Raw genomic sequence first — 22,641 nt, 5'->3', positions numbered from 1 at the left:
TCGACCGTGCTCGTACTAACCGCGTTCAGACAGGAAACTCGATTTCCAACTCAGCACCTATCTTCACTATCGATCCAGGCGTTAGCCTCCCGCTCCCCTATAGTTACATACAGTCCCCACGGATAAGATCAAAAAATATCGAATGGATGGTGACGGTACTGCCCATATGTGGCGGTTTGCGCAATGTTTCGGTGACAAGGGAGAGGTCGATGACATTACTGAAGGTAGCTCATCCGGCCCTACTCACTGCATCATGCCCTCCTCTTGGATTCTAACCGCCTTTCTTTGGATCAGCCGACATCATTTCGACAGTGGAGTTCGATCACACGGGGAATTATCTTGCAACAGGTGACAAAGGCGGTCGAGTGGTTCTCTTTGAACGGAACGAGATGGTGCGTGAACTATATGCCTTTCGTCCAAATTCCTCATGTTTGAAACTTGTGATTGAGCAGAAGAGAGGTTGCGAATATCGGTTTTACACCGAGTTCCAGTCTCATGAGCCGGAATTTGATTATCTGAAATCGCTGGAGATTGAGGAAAAGATCAACAGAATAAAGTGGTGCAAGCGCCAAAACTATGCCCATTTCCTCCTTTCTACTAATGGTGAGACTGTAACTCATCCTCGATGGTTAGCCTTTGGCGCTCATCACGCCGGCGCCCAGACAAGACCATCAAGTTATGGAAAGTCTTCGAGAAGAACCTCAAAGTTGTGGCTTCTAACAACCACCACGATGAGCACCAGCAGCCCCTCCCGACACCCATAGACACAAGTGCCTTGAGACTACCCCGTATGCTTAACCAAGACAAGATAGTGGCGGCAGTACCTCGCAAAATCTACCAGAATGCCCATGCCTACCATATCAACTCCATATCAATAAATTCCGACGGAGAGACGTACATATCTGCGGACGATCTACGGGTCAACCTGTGGAACCTTAACATAAGCGACCAGAGCTTCAGTCAGTGCCTTGATCTATTCAGGATGTTTTTACACCTCACTATTCCTAGACATGTTGACATAAAACCTGTCAACATGGAAGAACTAACTGAAGTCATCACTGCTGCGGAATTCCATCCTATCAACTGCAACCACTTCATGTATTCGAGCTCGAAAGGCACCATCAAGCTTGCTGATATGCGTGAATCGGCATTGTGCGACAGACATGCGAAGCGTATGCTGTACTTCATCATACCATCTGGCATTAATGTTAATCTATCTGTGTCACAGAGTTTGAGGAAGAGGAAGATCCGACGAATCGTTCTTTTTTTTCAGAGATCATATCATCAATTTCAGACGTCAAGTTCAGTCGAGACGGCCGATACATACTTTCAAGAGATTATTTATCGCTAAAGATTTGGGATGTGAATATGGAGAGTCGGCCCCTCCGGACAATACCGATTCATGACCATTTGCGAGGGAAGCTGTGCGACCTATACGAGAACGACTGCATATTCGACAAATTTGAATGCACATGGAGTGGTGACGGGTCGTGAGTAGCGCCCTTTCTTCCCTGATCAGATTCTAACCGCGCATGCACACCATTCTCGCTGTAGGCAAGTAATGACTGGATCGTATCACAATTATTTCCGTCTGTATGATGTTCATGGCACCACACCAGAAATCACATTACAGGCGGATAAATCAGCATTCAAGGCAAAGAAGATAGGCGCTGCTCCAGGAAAAGGCGTTGGGAAGGCCAATGGTCTGAAGAAGGACGCGTTGGCGGCGGCGGAGCAGATAGACTTTAATAAGAAGATCCTGCATGGAAGCTGGCATCCACGAGAAAATACTATCGCAATCGCAGGTGGGTTGCATCGAGCCATCTGCGACGAATCAATCTGACCAAACTTTCAAAGCCACAAACAACCTTTTCCTCTTCAGCAGCGTCTAATCAAGCTAATGCACGCCTTGCTTTCACTTTCACATTTCGCACCTTACAATATTACCCGCACCGTCTGTGTCGCCGACATCCATTTCACACATAGCGTTCGTTGCTGCTACTACACAATCCATACTTATCATTTGATTGTATATATACACCAGCATTGAAGTTTCCGAATCAAAGACGATCTAAAGCAGTGTCTCTAGTGACAACGTCGCATCGAGGCTAATTGACAATATAATTCGGACAACTCCGCTACATGACAGCTAATAAAAAGCTAGACCTCGTTGATCGATGAGAAACTGAAGGCAACCCAAAGGAAAATACACAAAACACAACAAAACACTCGCACACCAAACACACACAGAGGGAATTAGTGATGCGTAAAAGATCATCTTAACCATTGTATAATACACTCATTTTTAACATGATTAAAACTGTGTTTTACAATGTGGTCCATTGCATTTTACCAGGATTCCTTTACCACGTTAAAGGAGGTAGATGACCTGTTTTTTAATGATTCTCCACCACGATAACGATTGTAAACGGTCAATTTACAAGGGTGCATTTTGTAATTTACCAGTCGGATTTCGTCATTTACAATATTGTTAATTTGGTGAAAAACGTGGTTATTTATCGTCATTTACAACTACATTTATGGCGATATACAGCGGAGACTCTAGGTTACGTTGCAATGAATAGCAGTCATTGCAAGTGAGGAAATGAACCGAGTTGAGGTGAGCAAAAGACAGAAAGGTCAATTCGAGGAGTGACGAAGAAGACCCGATCCGGAAAGCATAATGCAGGATTGAAGCCTTGGGCTCACGAGAAAAGTACGGAGTTGAGTGCGAGCAAGAGACGGGTAGCATAAAAGTCAAGCATCAATTCGATTTTGATGAGGTTGATTTGACAGAGCATAACCTAATGAAAGTGGAGGAAGTCTCGGGCTGTGAATAAGACGGTAGAAGATACCATAAGTGAACTTCAACCCTTGCGCACAACTTCGCGAGGCAGTCTTTCCTTCTGAGTGGGCCAGGTTAATCGATTCAGACTTTCTTCTGTTGTGGGGCCATCATAGTGACGGCCACGGGGGTTCTTTTTTGGCAGTACTAGTAGAGGTGGTTGTCATCGGGCCTTGGTCATTATCATCGCTTTCAAATTCCAGTCGCGTTTTTTGGTTACTAGCACAGGGGGAAATTAGCAAGGCAGCAGTGGGGGAAGAGGTAGTTGGGAGATAAACTAATGAGCGCACATGGGGCCAAACTACGCCCTAAGCAGATGCATGAGCTTTTCTACCACAGGTGTGACCCTTGGGTAACATAGATTCCTGTTTGCTGTGAGAGGCTTGACGATTTTCTAAAATAAATAAATAAATAAATGCTATTTCTCATTCACCAATGAGTTAAAGACACGTAAAGACGCGTTGAAACACGTCCAGATGGAAGCCATTCATGGCATCGCTGTCAGTGAGGCAGCATGCCCAGTGTCCATATTCATAAGTACTTGCCACTTCTGAGAAGAGTAGCTAGTTGCATAGCGAAAGGATAGTCAAATTGGGAGGAAATGAGCAGGTTGCAGAACGTGTATGGTATGGTGGAGAGGATAAGGCACTGAGTGGAATGGAAACTGCCGAGAACAACTTAGTCCGATTTCAGTCTAAGCGCCACAGTCTCTGCCCACCTACCCTTACATCTTTAAGTGCCAGCTTCCATACTTGGGGCTCCTCGCGACAAGAAACATTCCTGACAATTCCACCCATCGCAAAGTCGCGATCTAGTTTACTAATGTCTACAACAAGCCGTACCAACATATAATCGAGCTCTTGGTTATGCCTCGCTAGGGAAATCATGCATTGTCGGGGGAGGTGACAAAGTTTCCACAATGTGGGCCCAAAAACGACGAATTGAATTTAGGGACTTATCCTTCGTCTGGGTAGGAGTGTTTGAATTTCATGGCTCTCACTATTGAGCTGAAGTAGCTGTGGACTCAAATCCCCGAGCACGTCACAAAACGTCGCTTGTGAGAACATGCGTCACCTCGTTGACCTTGTCTCAGATAGCGGTGCTTACATGGATGCTGCCTTGGCACCGACCTCTTTTACTACACTCAAATTATCGCTCTCGCTTCGGTCTCTTCAGTATGTGGCCGATTTCCCTATGGTACGTACGCATTCCCGTCGTTGGGCCATCATCGATCGCAGTTGCAAGCTCGCAAGGTCAATCGACGACGATGACTAACCGAACTCCGGCCGTCCATACCTCTGACCTTTGTACAATACATCGCAGCTCGAATACCATGAATTGAGTGGTAATTTATGCAGGGAAGAGTCTGGTATTTAGCATCGTGAAACGTATATTGTAATTTACAATGAAAAAAATATCACGAAAACAATGGTAAATGGTCAAAAACCAGACCAAAAATGGTTTTTTACGGCCATTTACTTCCCACAGTGCACACCAAAGAAGGACTCAAAGAACAAATAGCGAGCCCACCCCAATTAAGGGACGGAAGCATACAAGCGAAGAAGCAGAAGCCCATGTCAGGTTGATGCTCGTGACCTCAACTCCATGTTCAACGTTCCTCGTCCGAACGCGAGCCCAACCAATGGGCTCGCTTCATCTTATGTCGAGGACAACCCCCTGTTTAGCTCCACGTATGATGGAATGGATCCATGGTCAACCACTCCGGAACTGCCTCATGCGACATTAGCGAGCACACTGGACGATCTCTTAGGCATGTGCAGCTGCTCTGTTTATACTGTAATGTCCTCGACGATGACTCATCACTGCAGCTGGAGTCACTATTCCTGAGGTATATTCTCAGACGTTCGAGAAAGTCAGTGTCAGCGACTCGGAAGTGTCAGTCAACTCTCTTCTATACGTCTTGGGCACTTCTGGTCTATCCACATCCACAATCGATAGGGTAGCTGGCTTCCTTGCGCTCAGAGTTGTCACGCATTGTTGAACTCTATTGTAAGATCGTTAGTCTCGTCAGCACACGACCTCGTGTTTCTAGGCTTGAATTCTACGTCGCATTAGCACTTGTGGCTGCAGCCCAGCAAGGGAAAGGCAAGTTTATTGACCTCCGGCCTGAAGTGCTAGCCTGAGGGTATGGATTTAGACGTTAGCATCGAGACAGTTATTTCCGAAGCAAGACAAAATACGCTCCCAGTGCCAGCTCTGCAGGTGGATTCACTTGAAATCAATCCCCTTCCATCCACCTCATTCCCGCCTCAGGGGAATTCATATGGTGATAGTACGGATCCCTGGAGCCCTAGGGAACTGGAAAATAATGACCGGATAGATCAAACCGCGGCGGCAACTAGGGACGTTCCGTCTACAGTCGCTAGACTTGGAAGGAATTGGTACATGCACCAATCAAAAGTGGAAGTTTCTATCGCTCCAAAGAGACAAGGGTTTATTCTTGCTCGATATACCGTGTATCAGATCAAGAGCGATGTAAGCTCACTATTCATCACAGATCAATGGGCAGTAACCAAACCGTGTGCGACAGCGTGGTGCCCCCGTCTTTCGGAGATATTCAGAGTTCCTCTATCTCTTCGATTGCCTAGTTCGACGTTATCCCTTTAGACTTCTCCCGTGTCTTCCTCCCAAGCGCATTGGGGGTATGTGAACCTTTCTTTCATGAGTATAGCAACGTATCTAATCTCGGTTAGGGGATGCCCAATTTTTGGAAAGCCGGAGGTAAGCACGGCACAATGGGCAGTGATCATGCTACCTTTATGGATATCCCTTTACTCTGCAGAAAGGGTTTACAGCGATTCCTGAACTTCGTAGTGTGAGTGCCCCAGCTGTAGGCATTACTTTCGCTAACATCGGAAGACGATCATTAGAAATCACCCCGTCATTCGAGATGACGCTGTGCTCCATGTTTTCTTGACCGAGCCCGATCTTGAGACATGGCGGAAACGATCTTCGGTATCATTAGAGGAAGAGTCAGCCACCAAGCGCATAACTCGTGTCGAAGAAATGAGCATTCCGAGTGATTTATCCGAAAAAATGCAGTCAGTTGCCAGAGACTCTATCGGAGCTAACTTCTTACAACTCTGGGCAGGTTTATTCGGAACCGCATGCAGCTGCTCATCGAGAAGTGGACTCGAATATGTTTGATCACAGAGCGACTTTTCAAAAGAAGAGAAGCGACCGCAGTATGTGGCTGGACACTACTCCCCATCCTTAGGCTGTTCACTTTGTGCTTGGCTTGTTAGTCCGATTTCATTAGGCTCGCCACCACATTGTCCGCTGTCGTAGAAGAGAACCCGGAGTCTTGGCGAGTGGAAGGAGACGAGTTGTACCTAGGAGTGCGGCAAGGCCTTAGTAATACCGCTGCTCGCCTGATGTCCCAGGGAGATGCCATGGACCGCCGAGTGAGTATTCCCGACTATTGAAGTGACTGATTGCTGAGCAGATGCTCGCAGGCCCACACAACCATTCTGATGACCCTTGAAGCCTTTAAGGTCAGATCAAGGCGTTGCCATCTTCGAGTGTCTTAACCATTTTTGCATGTGTAGAGCCAAAGAGATCTCTACATCGCTGCGAAGGACATGTTCCTGCGCCATGACAGACTCTCCGGTGATCAGGTCGATAAATTACAGAAGAGGGTGGAAAGTAATGCCCTTAAGCTTGAGACGATCAAAAATCTGCGTCAAGAGGGATGGGCAGCCAAGGCCGATCGAGTTTTGGGCACGATAGAACTGGATCAAAGTGCGATCGCGGCGGCGATGGCACGACGGGTGTTTGTTCGTCATTGGTAAGTTATCACGTCTGATTAATACACTGCATGTGGACCATTTATTCTATCCCTGCAGCATCTGGAGCGAACTTCGCGGAGTGCTATATCCAAGAGAGAATACCCTAATGGCGCTCGCTTTACAAACGTTCGCACAACAAGAACGAGAATATGTTGGTACCTTAGTAGCAAGCTGGGACATCTTAGCGGAAGATCTGAGTGCTATGCCATTGGAGTAGGTGCAGGGGTACGCACATTTCATGCATGGATAGATCTGATGTCCATAGACGCCTAATTCCCGGTAGTATGAAGTTGCGAACATGCAGTACGCGTTGTTGAATAATTAGCCATCTTATTTCCCTAGCATTGTTTGTCTCTCTGTTTGCACGTGACCATAAACGCGTTCGAGAAAATGATGCCTTTGTTTCTCGATCGTGATTCTACAGTAATAAGCACCTGAACTACTCGTTACATGCTCAACTGCCTGCCAGCATGTTCAAATGTAGCCTGTGCCTCGACCATGCAGAAGAGTTTGCGGCCCTTCCGTGTGGTAAGGGCCTGCGGTGTCACTGATGGAAGTTTCCAACACGCGTTCTCTCTTCAACAGGTCATGTTTATTGTTATCCTTGCCTTGTAATCCAGATAGGACGCCATAAGCAGTGTCCTCAATGCCGCCACGCGTACGATACGCAACATATTCTGAAGCTTTACGTTGATAAACAAGACCTCCCATTAAAGTCCTTCTTTCCCCCTACATCGAGCGTGGAGAGCATATTCCCCAGGCTGATGGAGCTGGTGGAAAAAGCGAACAAGATCGACGTTGACAGCTCGACTAATGATATAGAAGCCCTCACTATTGGATGTGAGCGTTTGATGATGCAGTTTCAAATGGAGGGTGGAAGCGCTGCTGAGGCATTTGCTTTCTCCGCTACAGTGTTCGGCATGTTGAGTGACATTTTCTTATTAGGAGTTCATGAAGGAGCTGGAGCGGTGCTTGGCATCGCTGAGAGGGAGGCTGAAATATGCCGCTCGTCTCGACTCTGCTAAGGAACAAAATATGAGGGGTGCAACTGCAATTCGGGTGCAGGAAGATCGTATACGACGGTTGATGGGCGAGAGAAATGCGGCCTTTTCTGGACGCGATGAGGCGTTGAGGAGTATTAAGATGTTAGAAGAAAGGGAACGGTTGTGGTAAGTCTGATCGAGAGTTTATGGAACATGGGTCGACCCCACTCCAATTAATTGCCCAAATTACTATTTTCAAGGCGGGAGAAGTATGACCGTCTCAAAGCGCGATACACCAAACATCAGACTTGGGATGGTACGAATCAGAACGTGCAGTTTGAGAGAGTACAAGAACTACAAGAAGAAGCATGTTTATTGATTCGCTGTTTCTCCCGTTTTCTGATATCGGGATGTTTTTGACAGCTGAAAAAGCATAAGGCGGAAACCGCCAAGTATAAAAAAAAGGTGGGTAACTAGCTCTTGCCAAATTTTCATAGTTCTTACGGAGAGCAATTAGTATATTGCAGCGAAACGAAAAATATTACAAACTGGAGAGGAGCCATCCCACGACGCCCGGCCAGACGACGCATCCAGCGACGACGAGCTAGATATCCTTCCACCTGATGATCCGACTGGCCCGTCAAGACTTGCCCATGTGACAATACGCCGGAAGGATAAGGCTACATCTCGGTTTGGAAGCGGCGACGTTGTCATGGACTCTGACGACTCGAGTAGACATGATCCATGTGAAGTGGAGGAGAGCCTGTAGCTCATTAATGCATCATGTAACTTTGTGTGTACTATACAACACCTTGCTTCGATCCTCGGGGTGTGGGAATATCAGGAGAATCGCTGTCAAGTTCGGTGACAGGGGCGTGACTTGTTGTCACGCTTATTCTCCTCAGATGTCATCATCTGTGACGTTCGATCCTTCAGTGCTTAAGTCTAGATCTCTGTGGCATCAGGTTTGCCAATCATCGTTCAATGCCTTTTTCAGTGGTCGCGTCTAAAATGTTGAGAATTGCTTATTTTTCAGTTGGATGTGGTCATCCCCTCCCCCCCATCGGCGTCTGTTTCTCCTTTGGAGAGGATCTCGACAAAATATTACTATGTTGCTGGAGTGACGTTATATAACTTCTTACAAGAGATACATGCTGGACGCCCAATGTGAGCAATGTCCATTGATTTGCGTGAGGCGTCCGTGTCAACACCTGACTGGTAGTGTTGCTACAGTCAACGCCGGAAAGGATGAGGACGGCTGGCATATAGGAGAGAATTGTAAGTCCTGAACCACTCCCATGCGCGAGGCGTGCGAGAATTTTAATTAAGGATCTTTCGTCTTTGGATCTGTAGCTGAATTGACCCTTCGGATGACTGCAGAATCTTACGAGAGACTTGGTCCGGGAGTTTTGGCGTCTAAATCCAAGAATATAAAATCAAGCATGCGAAGTTAGCCCCTTTGATCTGTTGCAGAAGTTGCCTCTGCTAGGTTGGTTTGACCTCCGAATTTTCAGGAGCCCGGATCCCTCTTGGTCCTAGCGGTATTCCTCCCCACACAAAAGTGTCATTTGAACGGTGGGAAGCTTACAGGAGGGAAAATGGGTTGTTCGGATGGGATGTACTTATTACATGCCCACAAGGTGTGTTCCTCATGGGAGATGCTGATGCTTGTTGCCAGCGAGATCGGCATTAAATCATTAATGAAAGTTTTCCTTAGAATATTGTGCTGAGCTACCCAACAATTGCAAGTTGTACGACGTGAAGCCTGAGACGGTGCATTATAACGGTATTCGGTTGCCGGCGATTCTTACGAGCGGATTCCGGTCGGAGGTGGATGAGGAGGATCTCACTGATGTGCTTGAATGGCTCGGGATGATAGCTATCCAAGCTCCTCGGTGCGTCTCTTGTCGATCCTTTCCTGAGCATTGTGGTTACACGGAAAAAAAATACAGGGTATATGTGAATGACAGCATGGATCCTTATGTTTGTCGTCGGAGCCAAGGGGAAGGTGATGGGGTTATTCTTGCGAAGAGAGTCCGGTGGCGCGGATTGCTCGGTTCGCAATTTGTTACCGAAGTCTTCGACACGTTCGGGTGAATTATTCTTTATTCCCTTTTCGTGGCTCTTTTACCTCGGTTGGACTAAATTAACCCATAATGGCAAAAATCTCTAGGACGATGCAACTCGATCTCACTTTAATAACGCTTCATGGCTGGCCCGAGGAAGGTTCCGAGGGTGACAAGAAAGTTTCATGGTCGTGGATTCGAGGAAGGGAGAAGATGATTGCGCTTCCAGCACGCGGCGATCGGTGAAAGATTCAGTGCTCCGTAATGCACGTTAAACACCGGGTCCCTCATGTTCTTTCTTCGTGTTTCCTTGGGTATAGATTATTTGCACATCAACGTGAAAACGATCAATCTTAGTATTGCAGCGAGCGAGGTATGCAAACAATGATCGCCTTTGTTTTCTACGACTCGTGGGAGATTTGGCCCCCGAACCGCTGAAGATATCAGAGCTGGGGCTGGTCGAATCGCATGATGTTAATTATAGATCGCGGACACATGTTGGTCTCGGTCGTCATTGATTCGAAGGTACAGCTGACCCACTACCGGGCCCGGGATCACGTTCTCTTGGTGTGCACGACTGCAAGTGCTCTTCTGGTGGGTCCTTATTGCAACTGGACATACCGAGTCTGTCGGATGTGCCATTTATTCATGTTGCTGTTTTATTTTCCGGGTCAAGTGACCACTCTTTCCGTCCGACTTGTTCCTTCCAAATCCCCAAATCCATTGGTCTCCGGCGGGGCCATCCCTTGTATTTCCCTTCACCCTTCCTCCGGATTTTGACAACTTGCCCCAACCCACTTCTCCTCCTTATCGTCACCTTTTGCAGCCTGGATAGGTCTTTCCGGCAATTCCCTCTCTCTCCACGACGTCACTCACTGGTGAGGAAGCAGGCAAACTGCAGGCCTTTAACGCTGAAAGTTATTCATACCCAACGCAATCTAGAGGGCCCGAGTGCAGTTGGTGCTCCATCCTTTCGCTCTCTTGCCGCCATAAAGCTCCGCACCCCTCACACTGGTTGATATTCCGGTGGCTCATATCTCCCTGAACACATTTCAGCGCCAGCGCATCCTTGAACGCTTGGTAGCTGGACCAACATGGCAGAGTACATTCCTGGTACTTCTGTCACTAGAAGGTTCCTCCCACCTCTCCCCCTTTCCCTATCAGAAGCAATCAGCTGATGACCTGATTGCCACAGTGCGGCTATGTCAGCCCTCCATCATGCAAAAGTACGGCTTGCATTCATACTTTCGGACCCTATTTCATCCTATTTTCGCTGACCGCACTCTTATTCTTCCCCGTGACTAGGCAACAGATGACAATGATGTCGAATCGGTAGGACCTGCGGGACCTCAATCCAAGATTTCCGTTCTCACATTCAATTTCTTGCAGCGGAATTCTGTCATGAACGTCGACTACCTCTCGCATAACTGGGAGGAAGAAGCTGATGTCTGGGCGAGCTGGAGATATACAACGAAGAACAAGAACGATATTGCTCACGGTGTCCGGTTAGAAAATGCCAGCTGGAGAACATGGTGGAAGCAGCGAAACCGACTCAAGACAGTTAGCCCAGAAACACTTAATTGGTAAGCCATCTCATGATCCCACATTAGAATGAAGATCGATCTCTTCACCTATCGTTATCTCTCGTCGGCAATTATCAGGCTCAAAGATAGCGATGTGACTTGGCTGTATGGCCCGTTGCACACAGCAGCAGATCCGGTCCCAACGCCGAAACAAGCCACAACGGTGGATAGGCTCGGTCTCGTCAAGGTGGTTGGGAAAAAGCCAATTTTGAAACACCGGTCTATCTCAGAACTTTTAGTCGGCTCACCCAGAGCGCAATCGCCATCACTAGAATCCGCAGCTAACGCAATGCACCAGAATGGGGAGGAGCGACCCCCACTACTGCAGACCAAGTCGGAACCGCAAATCCCAAAGACTAGTTCACGTAAGATTTCCCCCCAAGGGTAGTGTCTTTGGGGGGCGGCCTGGCTCGATCCGATTCTAGTTCGTCTCGTCACGTCGGCTCAGACAACGAAAGTCTTGGGCAGAAAAAGCACATCAGCTTTAACACGTTCGTTGAGCAATATATTGCCGTCGACAAACCACGAAGTTCTGGCTCGGTTGGGGAGAGCTTATTGTGGTCCAGTTCCGAGCCTATGTATGATCAAGAACGCGATGACGAATATGACGAAGAGGAGGGCAGTTTGTTGACGATGCGCTCGAGCAGTTCGTCGGGAGGATCGAGTCGGCCTCCTAGTGTTCGTCGTCCGACACTAGAGCGCCATACGAGCACTTTGAGTGAGAAGGAACACTATACCATTGCCCCTATTCCGCCTACAATTCTCAAGACTGTTGACTATGACGGCGATGGAGAATGTCCAGCTGTGGTATTCGTACCTCCAGTAGGGTCACCATTCGTTGAGGATCCTGGATCCTTCAGTCGGTATTCGGGGAATGCAACATTACATCTCGAAGGCTCGACAACATTCCCGTCACGCGGCTTGGGTATTTTTTGGGATGTTGAAGAAGCAGATGGCGGGGGCGGTTTGTATTTAGGCTCGTCAAACCACAGCTCGCAAGGGTCCTCGCTAGGTTTTCGTTCGCCAGGCGCAACTAGCGACGGTCCTCCAATGCCTGATGATTTGGTACATTCATTGCCTCTTGGCCGTGGTGCAGCTCAACGGTACAGTTCCCCTGGACGGAGTATCCTTCGAAATGGGGGCAATACCGACTTTGAGGCTGCAATGCGAGAGACCGTCCATGTACCATTGAATACCCCAGACTCGTATTTCTCCGCTAACCCTTCTGTGGTCCCAACACCTTGTATTGCAAAAACTCCCGAATCTGCCACAGTGCCAAGATCGGTCAGTAATGGTAACATGCAACACACCTCAATGCCCATTTCGCTTCACCCGCCGGTTGAAGTATCCCGTGGGCGGTCGGCAGTGCGTACGGCGGCAAATATAGAGTCGCGGGAAAGAAGTTCAAGCAAGGGAAACAGTCCCATAGGGAGCGTCAGTCCAACGCCATCCCGTCCTGCCTCCACTTCGCGCAAGCATTCCTCCGGGCCTGTGTATGTTGGAATGAACAAAGAATCAAAGGATTTGATAGTGCCCGCAACCCACGTTGATGTGTATTGGCTTCCACCGCGGCCTGCGGACGCAAGTCGGCATGACGTTCTGGTGACATCCCCCTCGCAGATCGATAATCACGGCTCAATATCATCCAATTCTATTGAAAACCCGCCATTTTCAGGTGGTTCAGAAACGGTCAAGCCGAGTGGAGAAGTTGGGGTGGCTGGGAGCGGGACGACGACGACTACGACGACTACGACATATAAGGCAAGCCGCGCCGTTCCGTCCCAGATTGATTCGAGGCTGATTGAGGATGTGGATGCGGTCGATGGGTCGGATGGTTATCTTTATCATTCGACAAACCCAACGCCCACGAACTCACCCACTTTACCGATAACCAGTCTACCACCATCAGCATCAACACCAACAAACTCCAAACTCCAATCATCGTTCACAGTCCCGGCAGTGGCGGGCGACCACCGCATAGTTTCATCCGGCAGTAAACGCCTGGTGCACCGATCAAACCGCAGTAGTATTGGTGACGGTACCTGTAGTGTGGCTAGAAGCAGTAATTCGCCTTTGTCCCTCGGGGGCGGTGGGAATGTCGAGGAGGGGACTCTTGTCTCCCGAGCGGCGGAGATCGTGAATAGTGCGAGGGGACTGCTTGGTGCAATTTGGGGTGCCGGAGCTGGAGCCACCGCTTCACCCATTGAATCATATCCAACTGCTACAGGGCGGAAAGCTTCTGATAGGTGAACAAAGCTGTTATAATGGGTTGGGAAAGATTCTGGTAGCTCTATCATGCGTCTAGTGAATTGGACTGTTTCTTTCTTCTGTTTCGTTGGTTTCTCTTCCAAAGAACTGCTTTCAACACCGTCTTTGGTTCTCTTGCTGACCACTAATTGGTATGTAGTATCATGAATCTTGTTTTCAATATTCATTGTTCGTCCACTGTCGGTCTTATATAATGACTTTGGTTCTTTTCTGTTTATTTTTGTCCTCTCGTTTGGGTTGCGTGACCATATATCACTTGTCTCTTGTAGCGCGTATTTGCATGCAGCCCAACAAGTTGCAGGGTGATGATTGGAACCGCTTATACCTGCACACAAGACTGCTCTAAGGACGCCCGATGGAAGAATCTAGTCAAATTAAGTTCATGAACCATCTCTGGTTGCACCCCCTTCTCAGATGCAGTTCCCATCTGTTCGATTGTCCTAGTAGGAATCATTCATGCGTTGCGTTCCGAACGGTACTCAACCTTTATGAATAGGATCGATCTCAGTGATACTCGTAATTATGCAATGGACAGTTGAAAAAAAAGAGAGATGCCCTTTCTTCTTGCTGTGAACGTATGTCTTCGTATCTGCGGTCCTGCACTAACCACTTTGGAAGGTTCTGAGCCGCGTGGACGTTCTGGTACCAGATTCCATCCGTCATTACGCTGGGTAGCTGGTGGATTGCGAAGTTTCAATTCTGGCACTGTTCCAACACCGCTGGTCTGGGATGCAACTTGAGGTTTGCCGACTCAAGTACAACCGAACCGAGAGCAATGCATGGCTTATTAGTGGGCCAAGTCGAGGCGAATATTTCAGCAAGGTGTGCATCGACGAAGGCTAACGCAGTCACAATTTGACACAGTCTGTTAGTATGGCGTCCAGCACCAATTCAGACTCAGCTTGATCCCGTTGCGTCATGGATCACTTCCCATCCCCAGTGGGGAAGTCAGACCTGTGCTTGATACGGACAGCGGTAACGAGACTGACCAAAAGCATGCTGCAACCAGGGTACAGGTGCCCCCAAGAGGCAATCATGCATCGTTATTAGTCAGCCTACCAGCGACCGAGCACGAGACGGATATTTACGATGCATAGTTAATGTGGACTAATGAGCTTCAATGAATTTATTTACAAAGACTTGAAGCTTTGGAGCGCAACAAGGGCGCGGCCACTGGAAATGCTCTCTCTCGCGAGCTCCACCCCTTCCTTATACGACGTTGTCAGGCCAGCAACCCTAAGCAAAGCTGCTGCATTCAATAATATGAAATCGAGCACAGCAGAAGGATCGGCTCCGTTGCTAGGGGAGGCCTCATTTGACAACAGAGACAAAAGTAACTCAGCATTGTCACCTGGCGTGGATCCAACGACGCTGCTAAGATGATGTGTAGGGAGGCCAAAATTTGAAGGCTCGATTCGCTCTTGTTGAATATCAGTCCCTTCGAAGAAAGACCACGTCAAGGTTGGCCCAGCAATGCTGATTTCATCCAAATTCTCCGCCCCACACACAACGATCGCCCGCCGAACACCTAACATTCTAAGTGTTTTGGTGAAGATAGGACCCAATGACGGCTCCGCGACCCCGACAACAATGCCCTTGGGCCGTGACGGATTGATCAAAGGTCCGATGATGTTGAAAAGTGTGCGAAAAGGAAGCGCCTTGCGGAAAGGCGCGATTATGGCCATTGCGGGGTGGTAATGGGAGGCAAGGAGGAAGAGAAAAGGGACCTTCGGCAAAATAGTCATGTGGGGCAGTGAGCAGCCTAATGCACGTAAAATGTCTGCAGACCCTGACGAGGATGTAGAGGCCTTATTGCCATGCTTTGAACTGACCCTCAGCACTAATATCAACTATAAAATCTGAGAAATACCTTTATGACACGTGCACCAGCGCCTGCCGCAACGATTGCGGCGGAAGTCGACACATTGAAGGTGTTGTGTCCATCGCCCCAGTGCCCACAATGTCGACATAAAAATCATCGGGATCCTCCAATTGAACGGGAAGGCAACAGTCCATCATGACCCTTGCGCAGGCAGAGAGAGTATCTGGAGTCTTTTCTTTTCCTGAACACTTCAAGGCAGTGAGAAAGGCACCAACTTGTGTTGGAGATGCCCCATCAGGGGTGGCGAGATGTTTGATCGCAAGCTCGATGTCCTGGGAAGTAAACGCTTCTGGATCATCTACGAGCTTCAGGAGCAGTGGCTTGAAGGTAGCTTCGTTCATGGCCATTGGTGCGGTAGAGCGGCGACCGCACGAGGGTGCATGATCCAAGCGTCGGTAAGTTCCAAACCCATCGTTGCGCAAATCTGGGCACGTGACAACAGTGTGACTCCTAGAATGTCACATAGTACTTGTCACAGTTGGAATGATGTTTCATTCTCATTTCTTCCGGATGGAGGCTGTGTCATTGCGTCAATCAGCGCAAAGTGTTCCCCTCAGGAAAGAGGCTGAGAATCCGCATATGGGTTACCCTTGGACAGGCTGGATCAACGTTATCACTGGCGTTATATATGCTACAGGACACTTCCAGATATCGTTCGTCCCCAGCATGGTCAAAGAGAAGGATGGTATCGAGATGGAGTTGCTTATACAACGGTTAATTTTTTTAAAGCAGCAAAGAATTCACTGATGTGATTAGAGGCTTCATATACGGCACGCTGTTCTCGTATCTCGACAGCATGTTCAATGTATTTGTCGTCAACTATGGGCTGTTTTGTATGTTCATTCTCAACCGAATCATGACAGATAGTGGCGGGATCCTTACATACTTGAACTTCGCAACTCTCCGCGTTTTGTTTTTTCTTCACGCGTCGTACACTCTGGAAAGTACATGTTAGTAACTCGGCTGCAAAATACAGCAGATCGGACAGTGGGACTATTGAATATGGTCGATTGTGTGCAAGAGGGACGGACATTATGTAATATTATGGTTTGATCACATGATCAATATTTCAATTGCTGAGTGGTGTGATGCGAATCGAACGATGACAATTTATTAATTAAATAATCTGAATAAATCGGAAAATTGAAATCGAGTCTGATATAAGGTGAATGTCAGAAAGGTCCATCCCCCAGTTATCTCCTCGCCCTCCCTCTTCACCAATCAAGTCTTCTACTTGTCGCCCTTTCACCATGTCTTCCCCTTTCCTCTCTACTCCTACTCTTTCCACCACTCGTCCTCCCAATGTTGGCATCCTTGCCATGGAAATGTGGTTCCCTAAACGCGTATGTTCAATTGGACATCCAAAGACTTGAACTTGTCCTCTTATTAACGTCCTTTACCTTTCCCAGTGCATCTCCGAAGAGGAATTAGAAGTATTCGATGGCGTCTCCAAGGGGAAGTACACTATTGGCCTTGGCCAAGAATACATGGCTTTCAGCGATGACAGGGAGGACGTCAACTCGATTGCTTTGACTGGTACGCCTGCTCCCTATATTCTTCCTTTCTCTCACAGAATCTCATACCAATCAACTTAGTTGTCTCCAGTTTGATGGAGAAATTCAACCTTGACCCGCAGTCCATTGGTCGTTTGGATGTTGGTACGGAGACCATCATTGACAAGAGCAAAGGAGTCAAGACCGTCCTCATGGATCTCTTCCCTAACAATCCTGATATTGAGGGCATCGACTCCAAGAATGCCTGCTACGGTAAGATACCATTCAGTAGCTGGTCAGTTAAATCGCCAGTGCCATTCATAATCCTTCTTTTTTTTTTTTTTTTTCTTCAGGCTCGACTGCCGCGTTGTTCAATGCCATTAATTGGGTCGAAAGCTCTTCTTGGGATGGACGCAATGCTATAGTATTTGCTGGCGATATTGCAGTGTATGCTGAGGGAAGTGCCAGACCTGTGGGTGGCGCGGGCGCCTGCGCTCTGCTCATCGGCCCTAATGCCCCTATCGTTGTTGAACGTACGTGCTATAAAATGTTGTAGCTTTGTGCCCTGTCCTCAAAATTCCCGTCTTTTCCATAGCCGTCCATGGGACTTTCATGGCCAACACGTACGATTTCTACAAACCTCAACTTGCCTCAGAATACCCTCAAGTCGATGGACCCTTGACAATCACTACTTACCTCCAAGCTCTTGACCAGTCATACATTGGTTACCGTGGGAAGGCTCATCGCCTGCAAAAACTCATCAACAATGACGTTTCTGATTCGAAACCTGACCCTCTCATGTCTACGTTTGACTTCTCCCTTATGCACTCACCTTATGGGAAGCTTGTTCAAAAAGGTCACGCTAGATTGGTTCGTCATCGTCAGGCTATGAATTCTAATAAAATCCTTGTTGACTAATGTACGGTTCTGAAGTTCTATAACGACTTTTTGATCGACCCGAACAACTCTCTCTTCGCTAACCTCACCAACAAGGAAGAACTTCTTGCCCTCTCCTATAAGCAATCATTGACTGACAAGTCGATCGAAAAAACATTCCTACCCATTGCAAAGGACCTCTACAAGAAGGCTGTGGAACCCGGTCTCGCCTGCGCCAAACGATGTGGTAATATGTACACGGGATCCCTTTACGGCGGTTTTGCATCTTTGCTCAGTCGTGTAGACTCGGACGTTCTTCAGGGGAAGCGAATCTCGCTTTTCGCCTTCGGCAGCGGGTGTGCTGCGTCGTTCTTCTCTCTTAAGGTCGTGGGGTCTACACGGCACATCTCGGAGAAGATGGATCTTCTGCGGAGGCTAGCAGATATGAAAGTCGTTCCTTGCGGGGAGTATATGGATGCTATGAAGGTGGGATGCATTCTTCGTGATTATACTTACTGACTAATTTGCTTTATGATGTGCAATTGCTTATATTCTCTAGCTTCGTGAGGCCAACCATAATGCTAAAGAGTATGTTCCCACCGGTTCGCTTGAGAACTTATGGCCTGGGTCGTATTACCTTGAGAGGATTGATGACAAGTACCGCCGCATTTATTCGCGCACTTAGATTGTTTTATTGCAATTTCTCTGTCTAACTTCGATACCACGGGCGCTCTCTTTCTTGCCTTTGCCAACTATCAAAATTGTGGACGTGATTTTGGATTACCTTGCTCTTCTGTCTGTAATATTAATAGAATTCCTTCCAATGTTCCCATCACGGCGGTTCAGTCATATCAGCATCCAGACGTTCGATCATATTATCGGGGCAGCCATGACCATATGGTGCGTCCAGAAGGGAGGGGGGAATAAAACGAAAATTCACGGCCTAATCTCCAGGCCTCATGCAACATCCTCACATTTCAAGCAGCTTCTCAATTGACAAGCCCAGATCTCCGTCCGTCGCCTCTAACACCCAATCGGCTACTTCTGGATCGACATGGGGGAAGATCGAAAGCAGCGTTCCACGAGCAGCCTCTGCCGCTTTAGCATGTGCTCGATCAATTTCACGTTGCATGGCGGTGAAATCCAATGGCGTTGACGTTCGTGAAGGTGGCGAGGCGCTAGGATTAAGTAATGAAGACCCTTCCCGCATTATTTGACTAGGAGTGGTTCCTCGGCGGGGGGTAGACGCCCCAGACTTTATTCGAGGTTGATATGGTGTGGAGATTTGAGGTTGAGGTGTTGATGTAGCATTTCCTCCACCCCCATCGGCCGCGGGGGATGGCCACGTCTGTTCCTTCCATGATGAGGATGATGTTTCTACGCCATCGAATGTACTGGCGATGAATTTGCCCAACATGTTCATGGGTTTACTGATTGTTTCCCCTGTTCGTTGGAAGAAACGTCTCGTGTCTTCTGCTATGGCTGCAGGGTTTGGCAACACAGAAGGAATCCGTAGTGGCTGAGCACTCTCATCACCTACGAAAGCATCGTCACGACCGGAGGGCATCATTGAAATGTTTGATTCCGATGTCAGAGACAACTCCTGAATCACTTGTTCGATGTTTCTGATGGACTCAATTGGTAGGCAGGAAAACAGTCGAAGTCAAGCATGCCGCGGACCTTTCGAATTCCTCCTTCGAGATGTTCGAAAGGGAGGTATGATCTAATGTTTCGATAAATGAAACAGCGCCCATCTGCAATTGGGAAGTGGGTCAACCTTGATGATGGCGGCCGTCCAAATTTGTGATGCTTCACCAGACTGGAAAGATAATATGCGATTTCTCCTTGGAGCCTCTCGGGACCCCGAAAGCGATTGATATATCTAAGTTCGCTGTGAGCAAGGAAAAGAAGAGACGAACAGTCTATCTAGCCCACTCAATATTTGACAAGAGATTATCTGGATTGGCCTTGACGATCACGTAGATTAAGAGTGGCAAAAATGAGTCTGCTCCATCTTCGCGTTGCATATGCCGAAGTAAACCTTGGGTACGCAAAATGAGTGCCATAATTGACTGTATCCGTGAATGACGTGCCAAATATGATTTTGGAAGCATTCAGTACGCAGATTGTCTTATCTCTAGGTGCCTTGTAATGATTAATCTTGACCAATTCTGTCGCTCTTTTAAGTTCCACTCTTGCGGAAGGGCGGCCTCCTTACACACCTTGTTCAGCAAAAGCTATGAAGCCATGGCTTCCATCGACGATGGGTATCTCAAGATGTTCCGGACGTAGCCACCCTAGGAGTTGTATTCGCTGTCGGAGAACATGGTCCCGTTCTAGATCGTCATTAGTAACCTGTCTGCCTGCCCGTGCAACACGAGGAGAGAAGATACTAAAGGAAATGAGTATCATAATCAATGGCGCTCTCGTGATGCACGCGAATGCACGCAACTAATCGTAAAGGCGGTTCATTACCAGTTTCTCCATCGCCTCGCAGGCGTTGTCAAAATCTTCCGAAGACATCGATTTCCAGATTTCGCATTCTCTCATTTTAGCTGTAATGAACTGCTCATAATTAGAAGTAGATTGTTGGTGTAACTCAGCAACACTGACATCTTGGAAGTCGTGAATGATTTTCACTTGCTCGTTTACGGAGAATGGCTTCTTGGTAAAGTTGGTTAGAAAGCTGGAGCGAATCGTGAATAGGAGCGGACGAGGGATCATAGACAAAGGCATTACCTTCGAAGGTATCGAGCGATTGGCTCAGCACTCTTTGTTTTCATCTGATCGAGGAAACTCTGAAAGTCGAAGGTAGGTGGGGTTTCGGCTGTAAACGCTTTATGCAGCATAGGCGGAGACGTAGAGAGAGGCCCATCTGAGGCATTCTGGATAGACAACGGAGGCGATCGTATATCCGGAAGGGGGATCGGGGGTAGCACTTTTAGAGAATGGTCCGTTGACGTTTCGTCAGACACACTCTCAAAGTGAGCGCCTGCCGATTGAGTGATAGGAAATTCTTGGGTTTTTGTTATTGTCGGCACTTGTGGTATTGAGTGTGGCTGAGAGGGTAAAGACGAGATTTCAGGAGATTTGGAGTCGACCACGTCCTGATTTTCCCCGGAGTTATCTCGAGAGCCCTGCATATACGTCTGGAGCCCGCCGTCCTCTCAACAACAAGGCTGAGTGAGTAGACGCAATGCCTGTTGAGCGTATGGAGTATGGCGCAGTCAATGACGATGGTATCCTCAGAATCCATCAACGAATCAGTACCGGAAACTTCCACACTGGACTGCACAACCACATCGACCTTCACATCGACCATTTCTGCTTGTTTGGTCGAGCGTTTTACTTTCTCCATTGATAAGAATGAGTGAATCCAACAAGGAGGAGGCCTTGAAATGCATAGCGGTGGCAAAGAGGCATCAGAATAATGGAAACATTGGTGCGTTAGCTTCTCTACTCCCTGTCTCTTCAGTCCTCTGACACATACATTAATCAGAAAGCGCCATAAGATTTTGCAACAAATCGCTATCCCTGTATGAGACTAAGGAAGCCAAAGAGCTTCTTCTCGAGCTAGAGGAGATTCCAGCCCCAACTCCCTCCTCAACTCCCGGTTCAGCTTCCACATCTTCATCCACTCCCAGTCCAACTGCAGGGCCGTCAACGACGGATAACCATACCGTACCAAAAGACCGTATGGAGAGGGTTAGAGTCGTCCGAAGAATTCGTGCCTGCAAGCCTCATGCATATTATGAAATTCTTGGGCTCGAGTCCAGCTGTTCGGAACATGATATTAAGCGTGCTTTTCGAAAGGTAAGTTTCTACATCAAAGGGTAAACTATAACTCTGACGCCCAGACTTTACAGCTTGCAATAATGACACACCCAGACAAGACTGACGTGGAAGGTGCTGCAGAGGCTTTCAAGAGTGAGATAGTTTAATTTGTGTGTTCATCCTGCTCGAGTGCTTATTGAAACACAGTGGTCAGCAAGGCGTGGCAAATTCTTGGTGACCCCGCACAGCGAGCACGATACGACGCCGCACCACACGCGGATCCAACGTCCCGTTTCTCCGGCGATTCTGAGCGCTCGCCGTTCGAAACACGGGAGGTTTCTCCTGAAGAAGTTTTTAATATGTTTTTCGGAGGTGGCGCACCGTTTGCTGGCACCGGGGGCTTTGGTGGTACTCCAGGTAGATTGTGGCTGCCTTTTTCATGAATGTCTTAGTTGATCCCTTTGTCCTAGTGTTCACTGCAACTTTCGGACCCAATGGCTTCCAGCGAACCTATACCAGACCAGCAGCTGCACAAGGCAATGCACAACAGCATGCTCGATCCATTTCTCCCCTTCTTCAAGCCTTGCCCCTCATTTTACTTTTTGCTATCTCTTTCCTTGGCTCGCTTCCGAACATCGCTAGTTTGTTTTCCGCTCCAGACCCTGGATACAGTTTCACACCATCCCGAGCTTACTCCAGCGAACGCATCACATCTGATTATAAGGTGCCATATTATGTTGATAACGCAGAGTTCGAGCGGCACCCGATATACCAGTCAATCCCAGCAGCCTCAAGGCCATTGAAACAGGCGGGAGCATCATCGTACAAGTTGCATGTCTTTGAGCAACTGGTGGAACGGACATACGTGGATACGGTGCGAAACGGGTGTAGCCGAGAGCTGGAGGACAAGCGAAGAAGGATGGAGCAACACGAGGGATTCTTCGGAATAGGTGCAGACTGGCAGAAGATTGAGCAGATCAAGGGAGAAAGCACACCTTCATGCCAAAAACTAAGGGATATGGGATTGCTACGGTATTAGCTATTGTTTGTTGCTTTAGTATC

The 22,641-nt window shown here is 48.0% G+C and overlaps 9 protein-coding genes across 9 annotated transcripts; 7 read left to right on the top strand and 2 right to left on the bottom strand.

Annotated features, from left to right (window-relative positions):
• Positions 1–130: 130 nt before the first annotated feature.
• On the top strand, positions 131–2,082 carry EI90DRAFT_3158693 (protein phosphatase 2A regulatory B subunit). Its single transcript, XM_039066181.1, has 7 exons — positions 131–224; positions 295–392; positions 453–603; positions 663–1,172; positions 1,229–1,490; positions 1,555–1,805; positions 1,858–2,082. The coding sequence occupies exons 1-7, from the start codon at positions 143–145 to the stop codon at positions 1,890–1,892; spliced, it is 1,389 nt and encodes a 462-aa protein (XP_038909537.1). The 5' UTR covers positions 131–142; the 3' UTR covers positions 1,893–2,082.
• A 2,368-nt stretch (positions 2,083–4,450) lies between these two features.
• On the top strand, positions 4,451–6,871 carry EI90DRAFT_3147346 (uncharacterized protein; the record flags this gene model as incomplete). Its single annotated transcript, XM_039065521.1, has 13 exons — positions 4,451–4,642; positions 4,695–4,805; positions 4,861–4,951; positions 5,004–5,341; positions 5,397–5,508; positions 5,560–5,587; positions 5,649–5,681; positions 5,737–5,907; positions 5,958–6,051; positions 6,112–6,270; positions 6,322–6,360; positions 6,415–6,653; positions 6,712–6,871. 13 exons carry the CDS (start codon positions 4,451–4,453, stop codon positions 6,869–6,871), a joined length of 1,767 nt encoding a protein of 588 aa, XP_038909536.1.
• Positions 6,872–7,019: 148 nt separating this feature from the next.
• EI90DRAFT_3084907 (uncharacterized protein) lies at positions 7,020–8,502 on the top strand. Its single transcript, XM_039062098.1, has 6 exons — positions 7,020–7,182; positions 7,240–7,544; positions 7,600–7,823; positions 7,898–8,003; positions 8,061–8,102; positions 8,155–8,502. Exons 1-6 carry the CDS (start codon positions 7,125–7,127, stop codon positions 8,404–8,406), a joined length of 987 nt encoding a protein of 328 aa, XP_038909535.1. The 5' UTR covers positions 7,020–7,124; the 3' UTR covers positions 8,407–8,502.
• A 69-nt stretch (positions 8,503–8,571) lies between these two features.
• On the top strand, positions 8,572–10,228 carry EI90DRAFT_140685 (uncharacterized protein). The gene is made up of 8 exons (XM_039051773.1): positions 8,572–8,602; positions 8,661–8,804; positions 8,871–8,915; positions 8,991–9,086; positions 9,152–9,277; positions 9,355–9,532; positions 9,590–9,730; positions 9,811–10,228. The coding sequence occupies exons 2-8, from the start codon at positions 8,789–8,791 to the stop codon at positions 9,947–9,949; spliced, it is 741 nt and encodes a 246-aa protein (XP_038909534.1). The 5' UTR covers positions 8,572–8,602; positions 8,661–8,788; the 3' UTR covers positions 9,950–10,228.
• Positions 10,229–10,860: 632 nt separating this feature from the next.
• EI90DRAFT_3084903 (uncharacterized protein) lies at positions 10,861–11,464 on the top strand. The gene is made up of 2 exons (XM_039062097.1): positions 10,861–11,035; positions 11,093–11,464. Exon 2 carries the CDS (start codon positions 11,105–11,107, stop codon positions 11,288–11,290), a length of 186 nt encoding a protein of 61 aa, XP_038909533.1. The 5' UTR covers positions 10,861–11,035; positions 11,093–11,104; the 3' UTR covers positions 11,291–11,464.
• Positions 11,465–14,684: 3,220 nt separating this feature from the next.
• On the bottom strand, positions 14,685–15,783 carry EI90DRAFT_3133725 (glycosyl transferase; the record flags this gene model as incomplete). The annotated part of the gene is made up of 2 exons (XM_039064594.1): positions 14,685–15,374; positions 15,442–15,783. The coding sequence occupies 2 exons, from the start codon at positions 15,781–15,783 to the stop codon at positions 14,685–14,687; spliced, it is 1,032 nt and encodes a 343-aa protein (XP_038909532.1).
• A 903-nt stretch (positions 15,784–16,686) lies between these two features.
• Positions 16,687–18,490, top strand: EI90DRAFT_2943103 (hydroxymethylglutaryl-CoA synthase; the record flags this gene model as incomplete). Its single annotated transcript, XM_039055286.1, has 7 exons — positions 16,687–16,779; positions 16,846–16,972; positions 17,032–17,202; positions 17,283–17,462; positions 17,525–17,799; positions 17,863–18,291; positions 18,365–18,490. 7 exons carry the CDS (start codon positions 16,687–16,689, stop codon positions 18,488–18,490), a joined length of 1,401 nt encoding a protein of 466 aa, XP_038909531.1.
• A 285-nt stretch (positions 18,491–18,775) lies between these two features.
• On the bottom strand, positions 18,776–20,948 carry EI90DRAFT_3147343 (uncharacterized protein; the record flags this gene model as incomplete). The annotated part of the gene is made up of 9 exons (XM_039065520.1): positions 18,776–19,430; positions 19,486–19,559; positions 19,621–19,687; positions 19,741–19,846; positions 19,899–19,976; positions 20,028–20,197; positions 20,258–20,370; positions 20,419–20,491; positions 20,545–20,948. The coding sequence occupies 9 exons, from the start codon at positions 20,946–20,948 to the stop codon at positions 18,776–18,778; spliced, it is 1,740 nt and encodes a 579-aa protein (XP_038909530.1).
• Positions 20,949–21,171: 223 nt separating this feature from the next.
• Positions 21,172–22,618, top strand: EI90DRAFT_2943014 (uncharacterized protein; the record flags this gene model as incomplete). The annotated part of the gene is made up of 5 exons (XM_039055280.1): positions 21,172–21,247; positions 21,305–21,618; positions 21,672–21,732; positions 21,787–21,987; positions 22,032–22,618. The coding sequence occupies 5 exons, from the start codon at positions 21,172–21,174 to the stop codon at positions 22,616–22,618; spliced, it is 1,239 nt and encodes a 412-aa protein (XP_038909529.1).
• Between the last annotated feature and the right edge of the window lie 23 nt (positions 22,619–22,641).

This window comes from Cantharellus anzutake (genome assembly GCF_015039405.1).
Source record: "Cantharellus anzutake strain C23 chromosome Unknown EI90scaffold_107, whole genome shotgun sequence".
Classification (NCBI taxonomy): domain Eukaryota; kingdom Fungi; phylum Basidiomycota; class Agaricomycetes; order Cantharellales; family Hydnaceae; genus Cantharellus; species Cantharellus anzutake.
The sequence above is the reverse complement of the archived record's forward strand: the minus strand, read 5'-3'. Positions and strand labels throughout refer to the sequence as shown.

Bases quoted from the DNA above. Each gene is read 5' to 3' on its own strand.
- EI90DRAFT_3158693 (XM_039066181.1), top strand. From the start codon at position 143: ATGGATGGTGACGGTACTGCCCATATGTGGCGGTTTGCGCAATGTTTC. The intron at 393-452 runs GTGCGTGAACTA...GTGATTGAGCAG, and splicing joins TCTTTGAACGGAACGAGATG to AAGAGAGGTTGCGAATATCG. The intron at 1,491-1,554 runs GTGAGTAGCGCC...TTCTCGCTGTAG, and splicing joins ACATGGAGTGGTGACGGGTC to GCAAGTAATGACTGGATCGT.
- EI90DRAFT_3084907 (XM_039062098.1), top strand. From the start codon at position 7,125: ATGTTCAAATGTAGCCTGTGCCTCGACCATGCAGAAGAGTTTGCGGCC. The intron at 7,545-7,599 runs GCATTTGCTTTC...TTTTCTTATTAG, and splicing joins AGGGTGGAAGCGCTGCTGAG to GAGTTCATGAAGGAGCTGGA. The intron at 8,004-8,060 runs GCATGTTTATTG...TGTTTTTGACAG, and splicing joins TACAAGAACTACAAGAAGAA to CTGAAAAAGCATAAGGCGGA.
- EI90DRAFT_140685 (XM_039051773.1), top strand. The intron at 9,278-9,354 runs GTGTGTTCCTCA...AGTTTTCCTTAG, and splicing joins ACTTATTACATGCCCACAAG to AATATTGTGCTGAGCTACCC. The intron at 9,731-9,810 runs GTGAATTATTCT...AAAAATCTCTAG, and splicing joins GAAGTCTTCGACACGTTCGG to GACGATGCAACTCGATCTCA.
- EI90DRAFT_3084903 (XM_039062097.1), top strand. From the start codon at position 11,105: ATGAACGTCGACTACCTCTCGCATAACTGGGAGGAAGAAGCTGATGTC.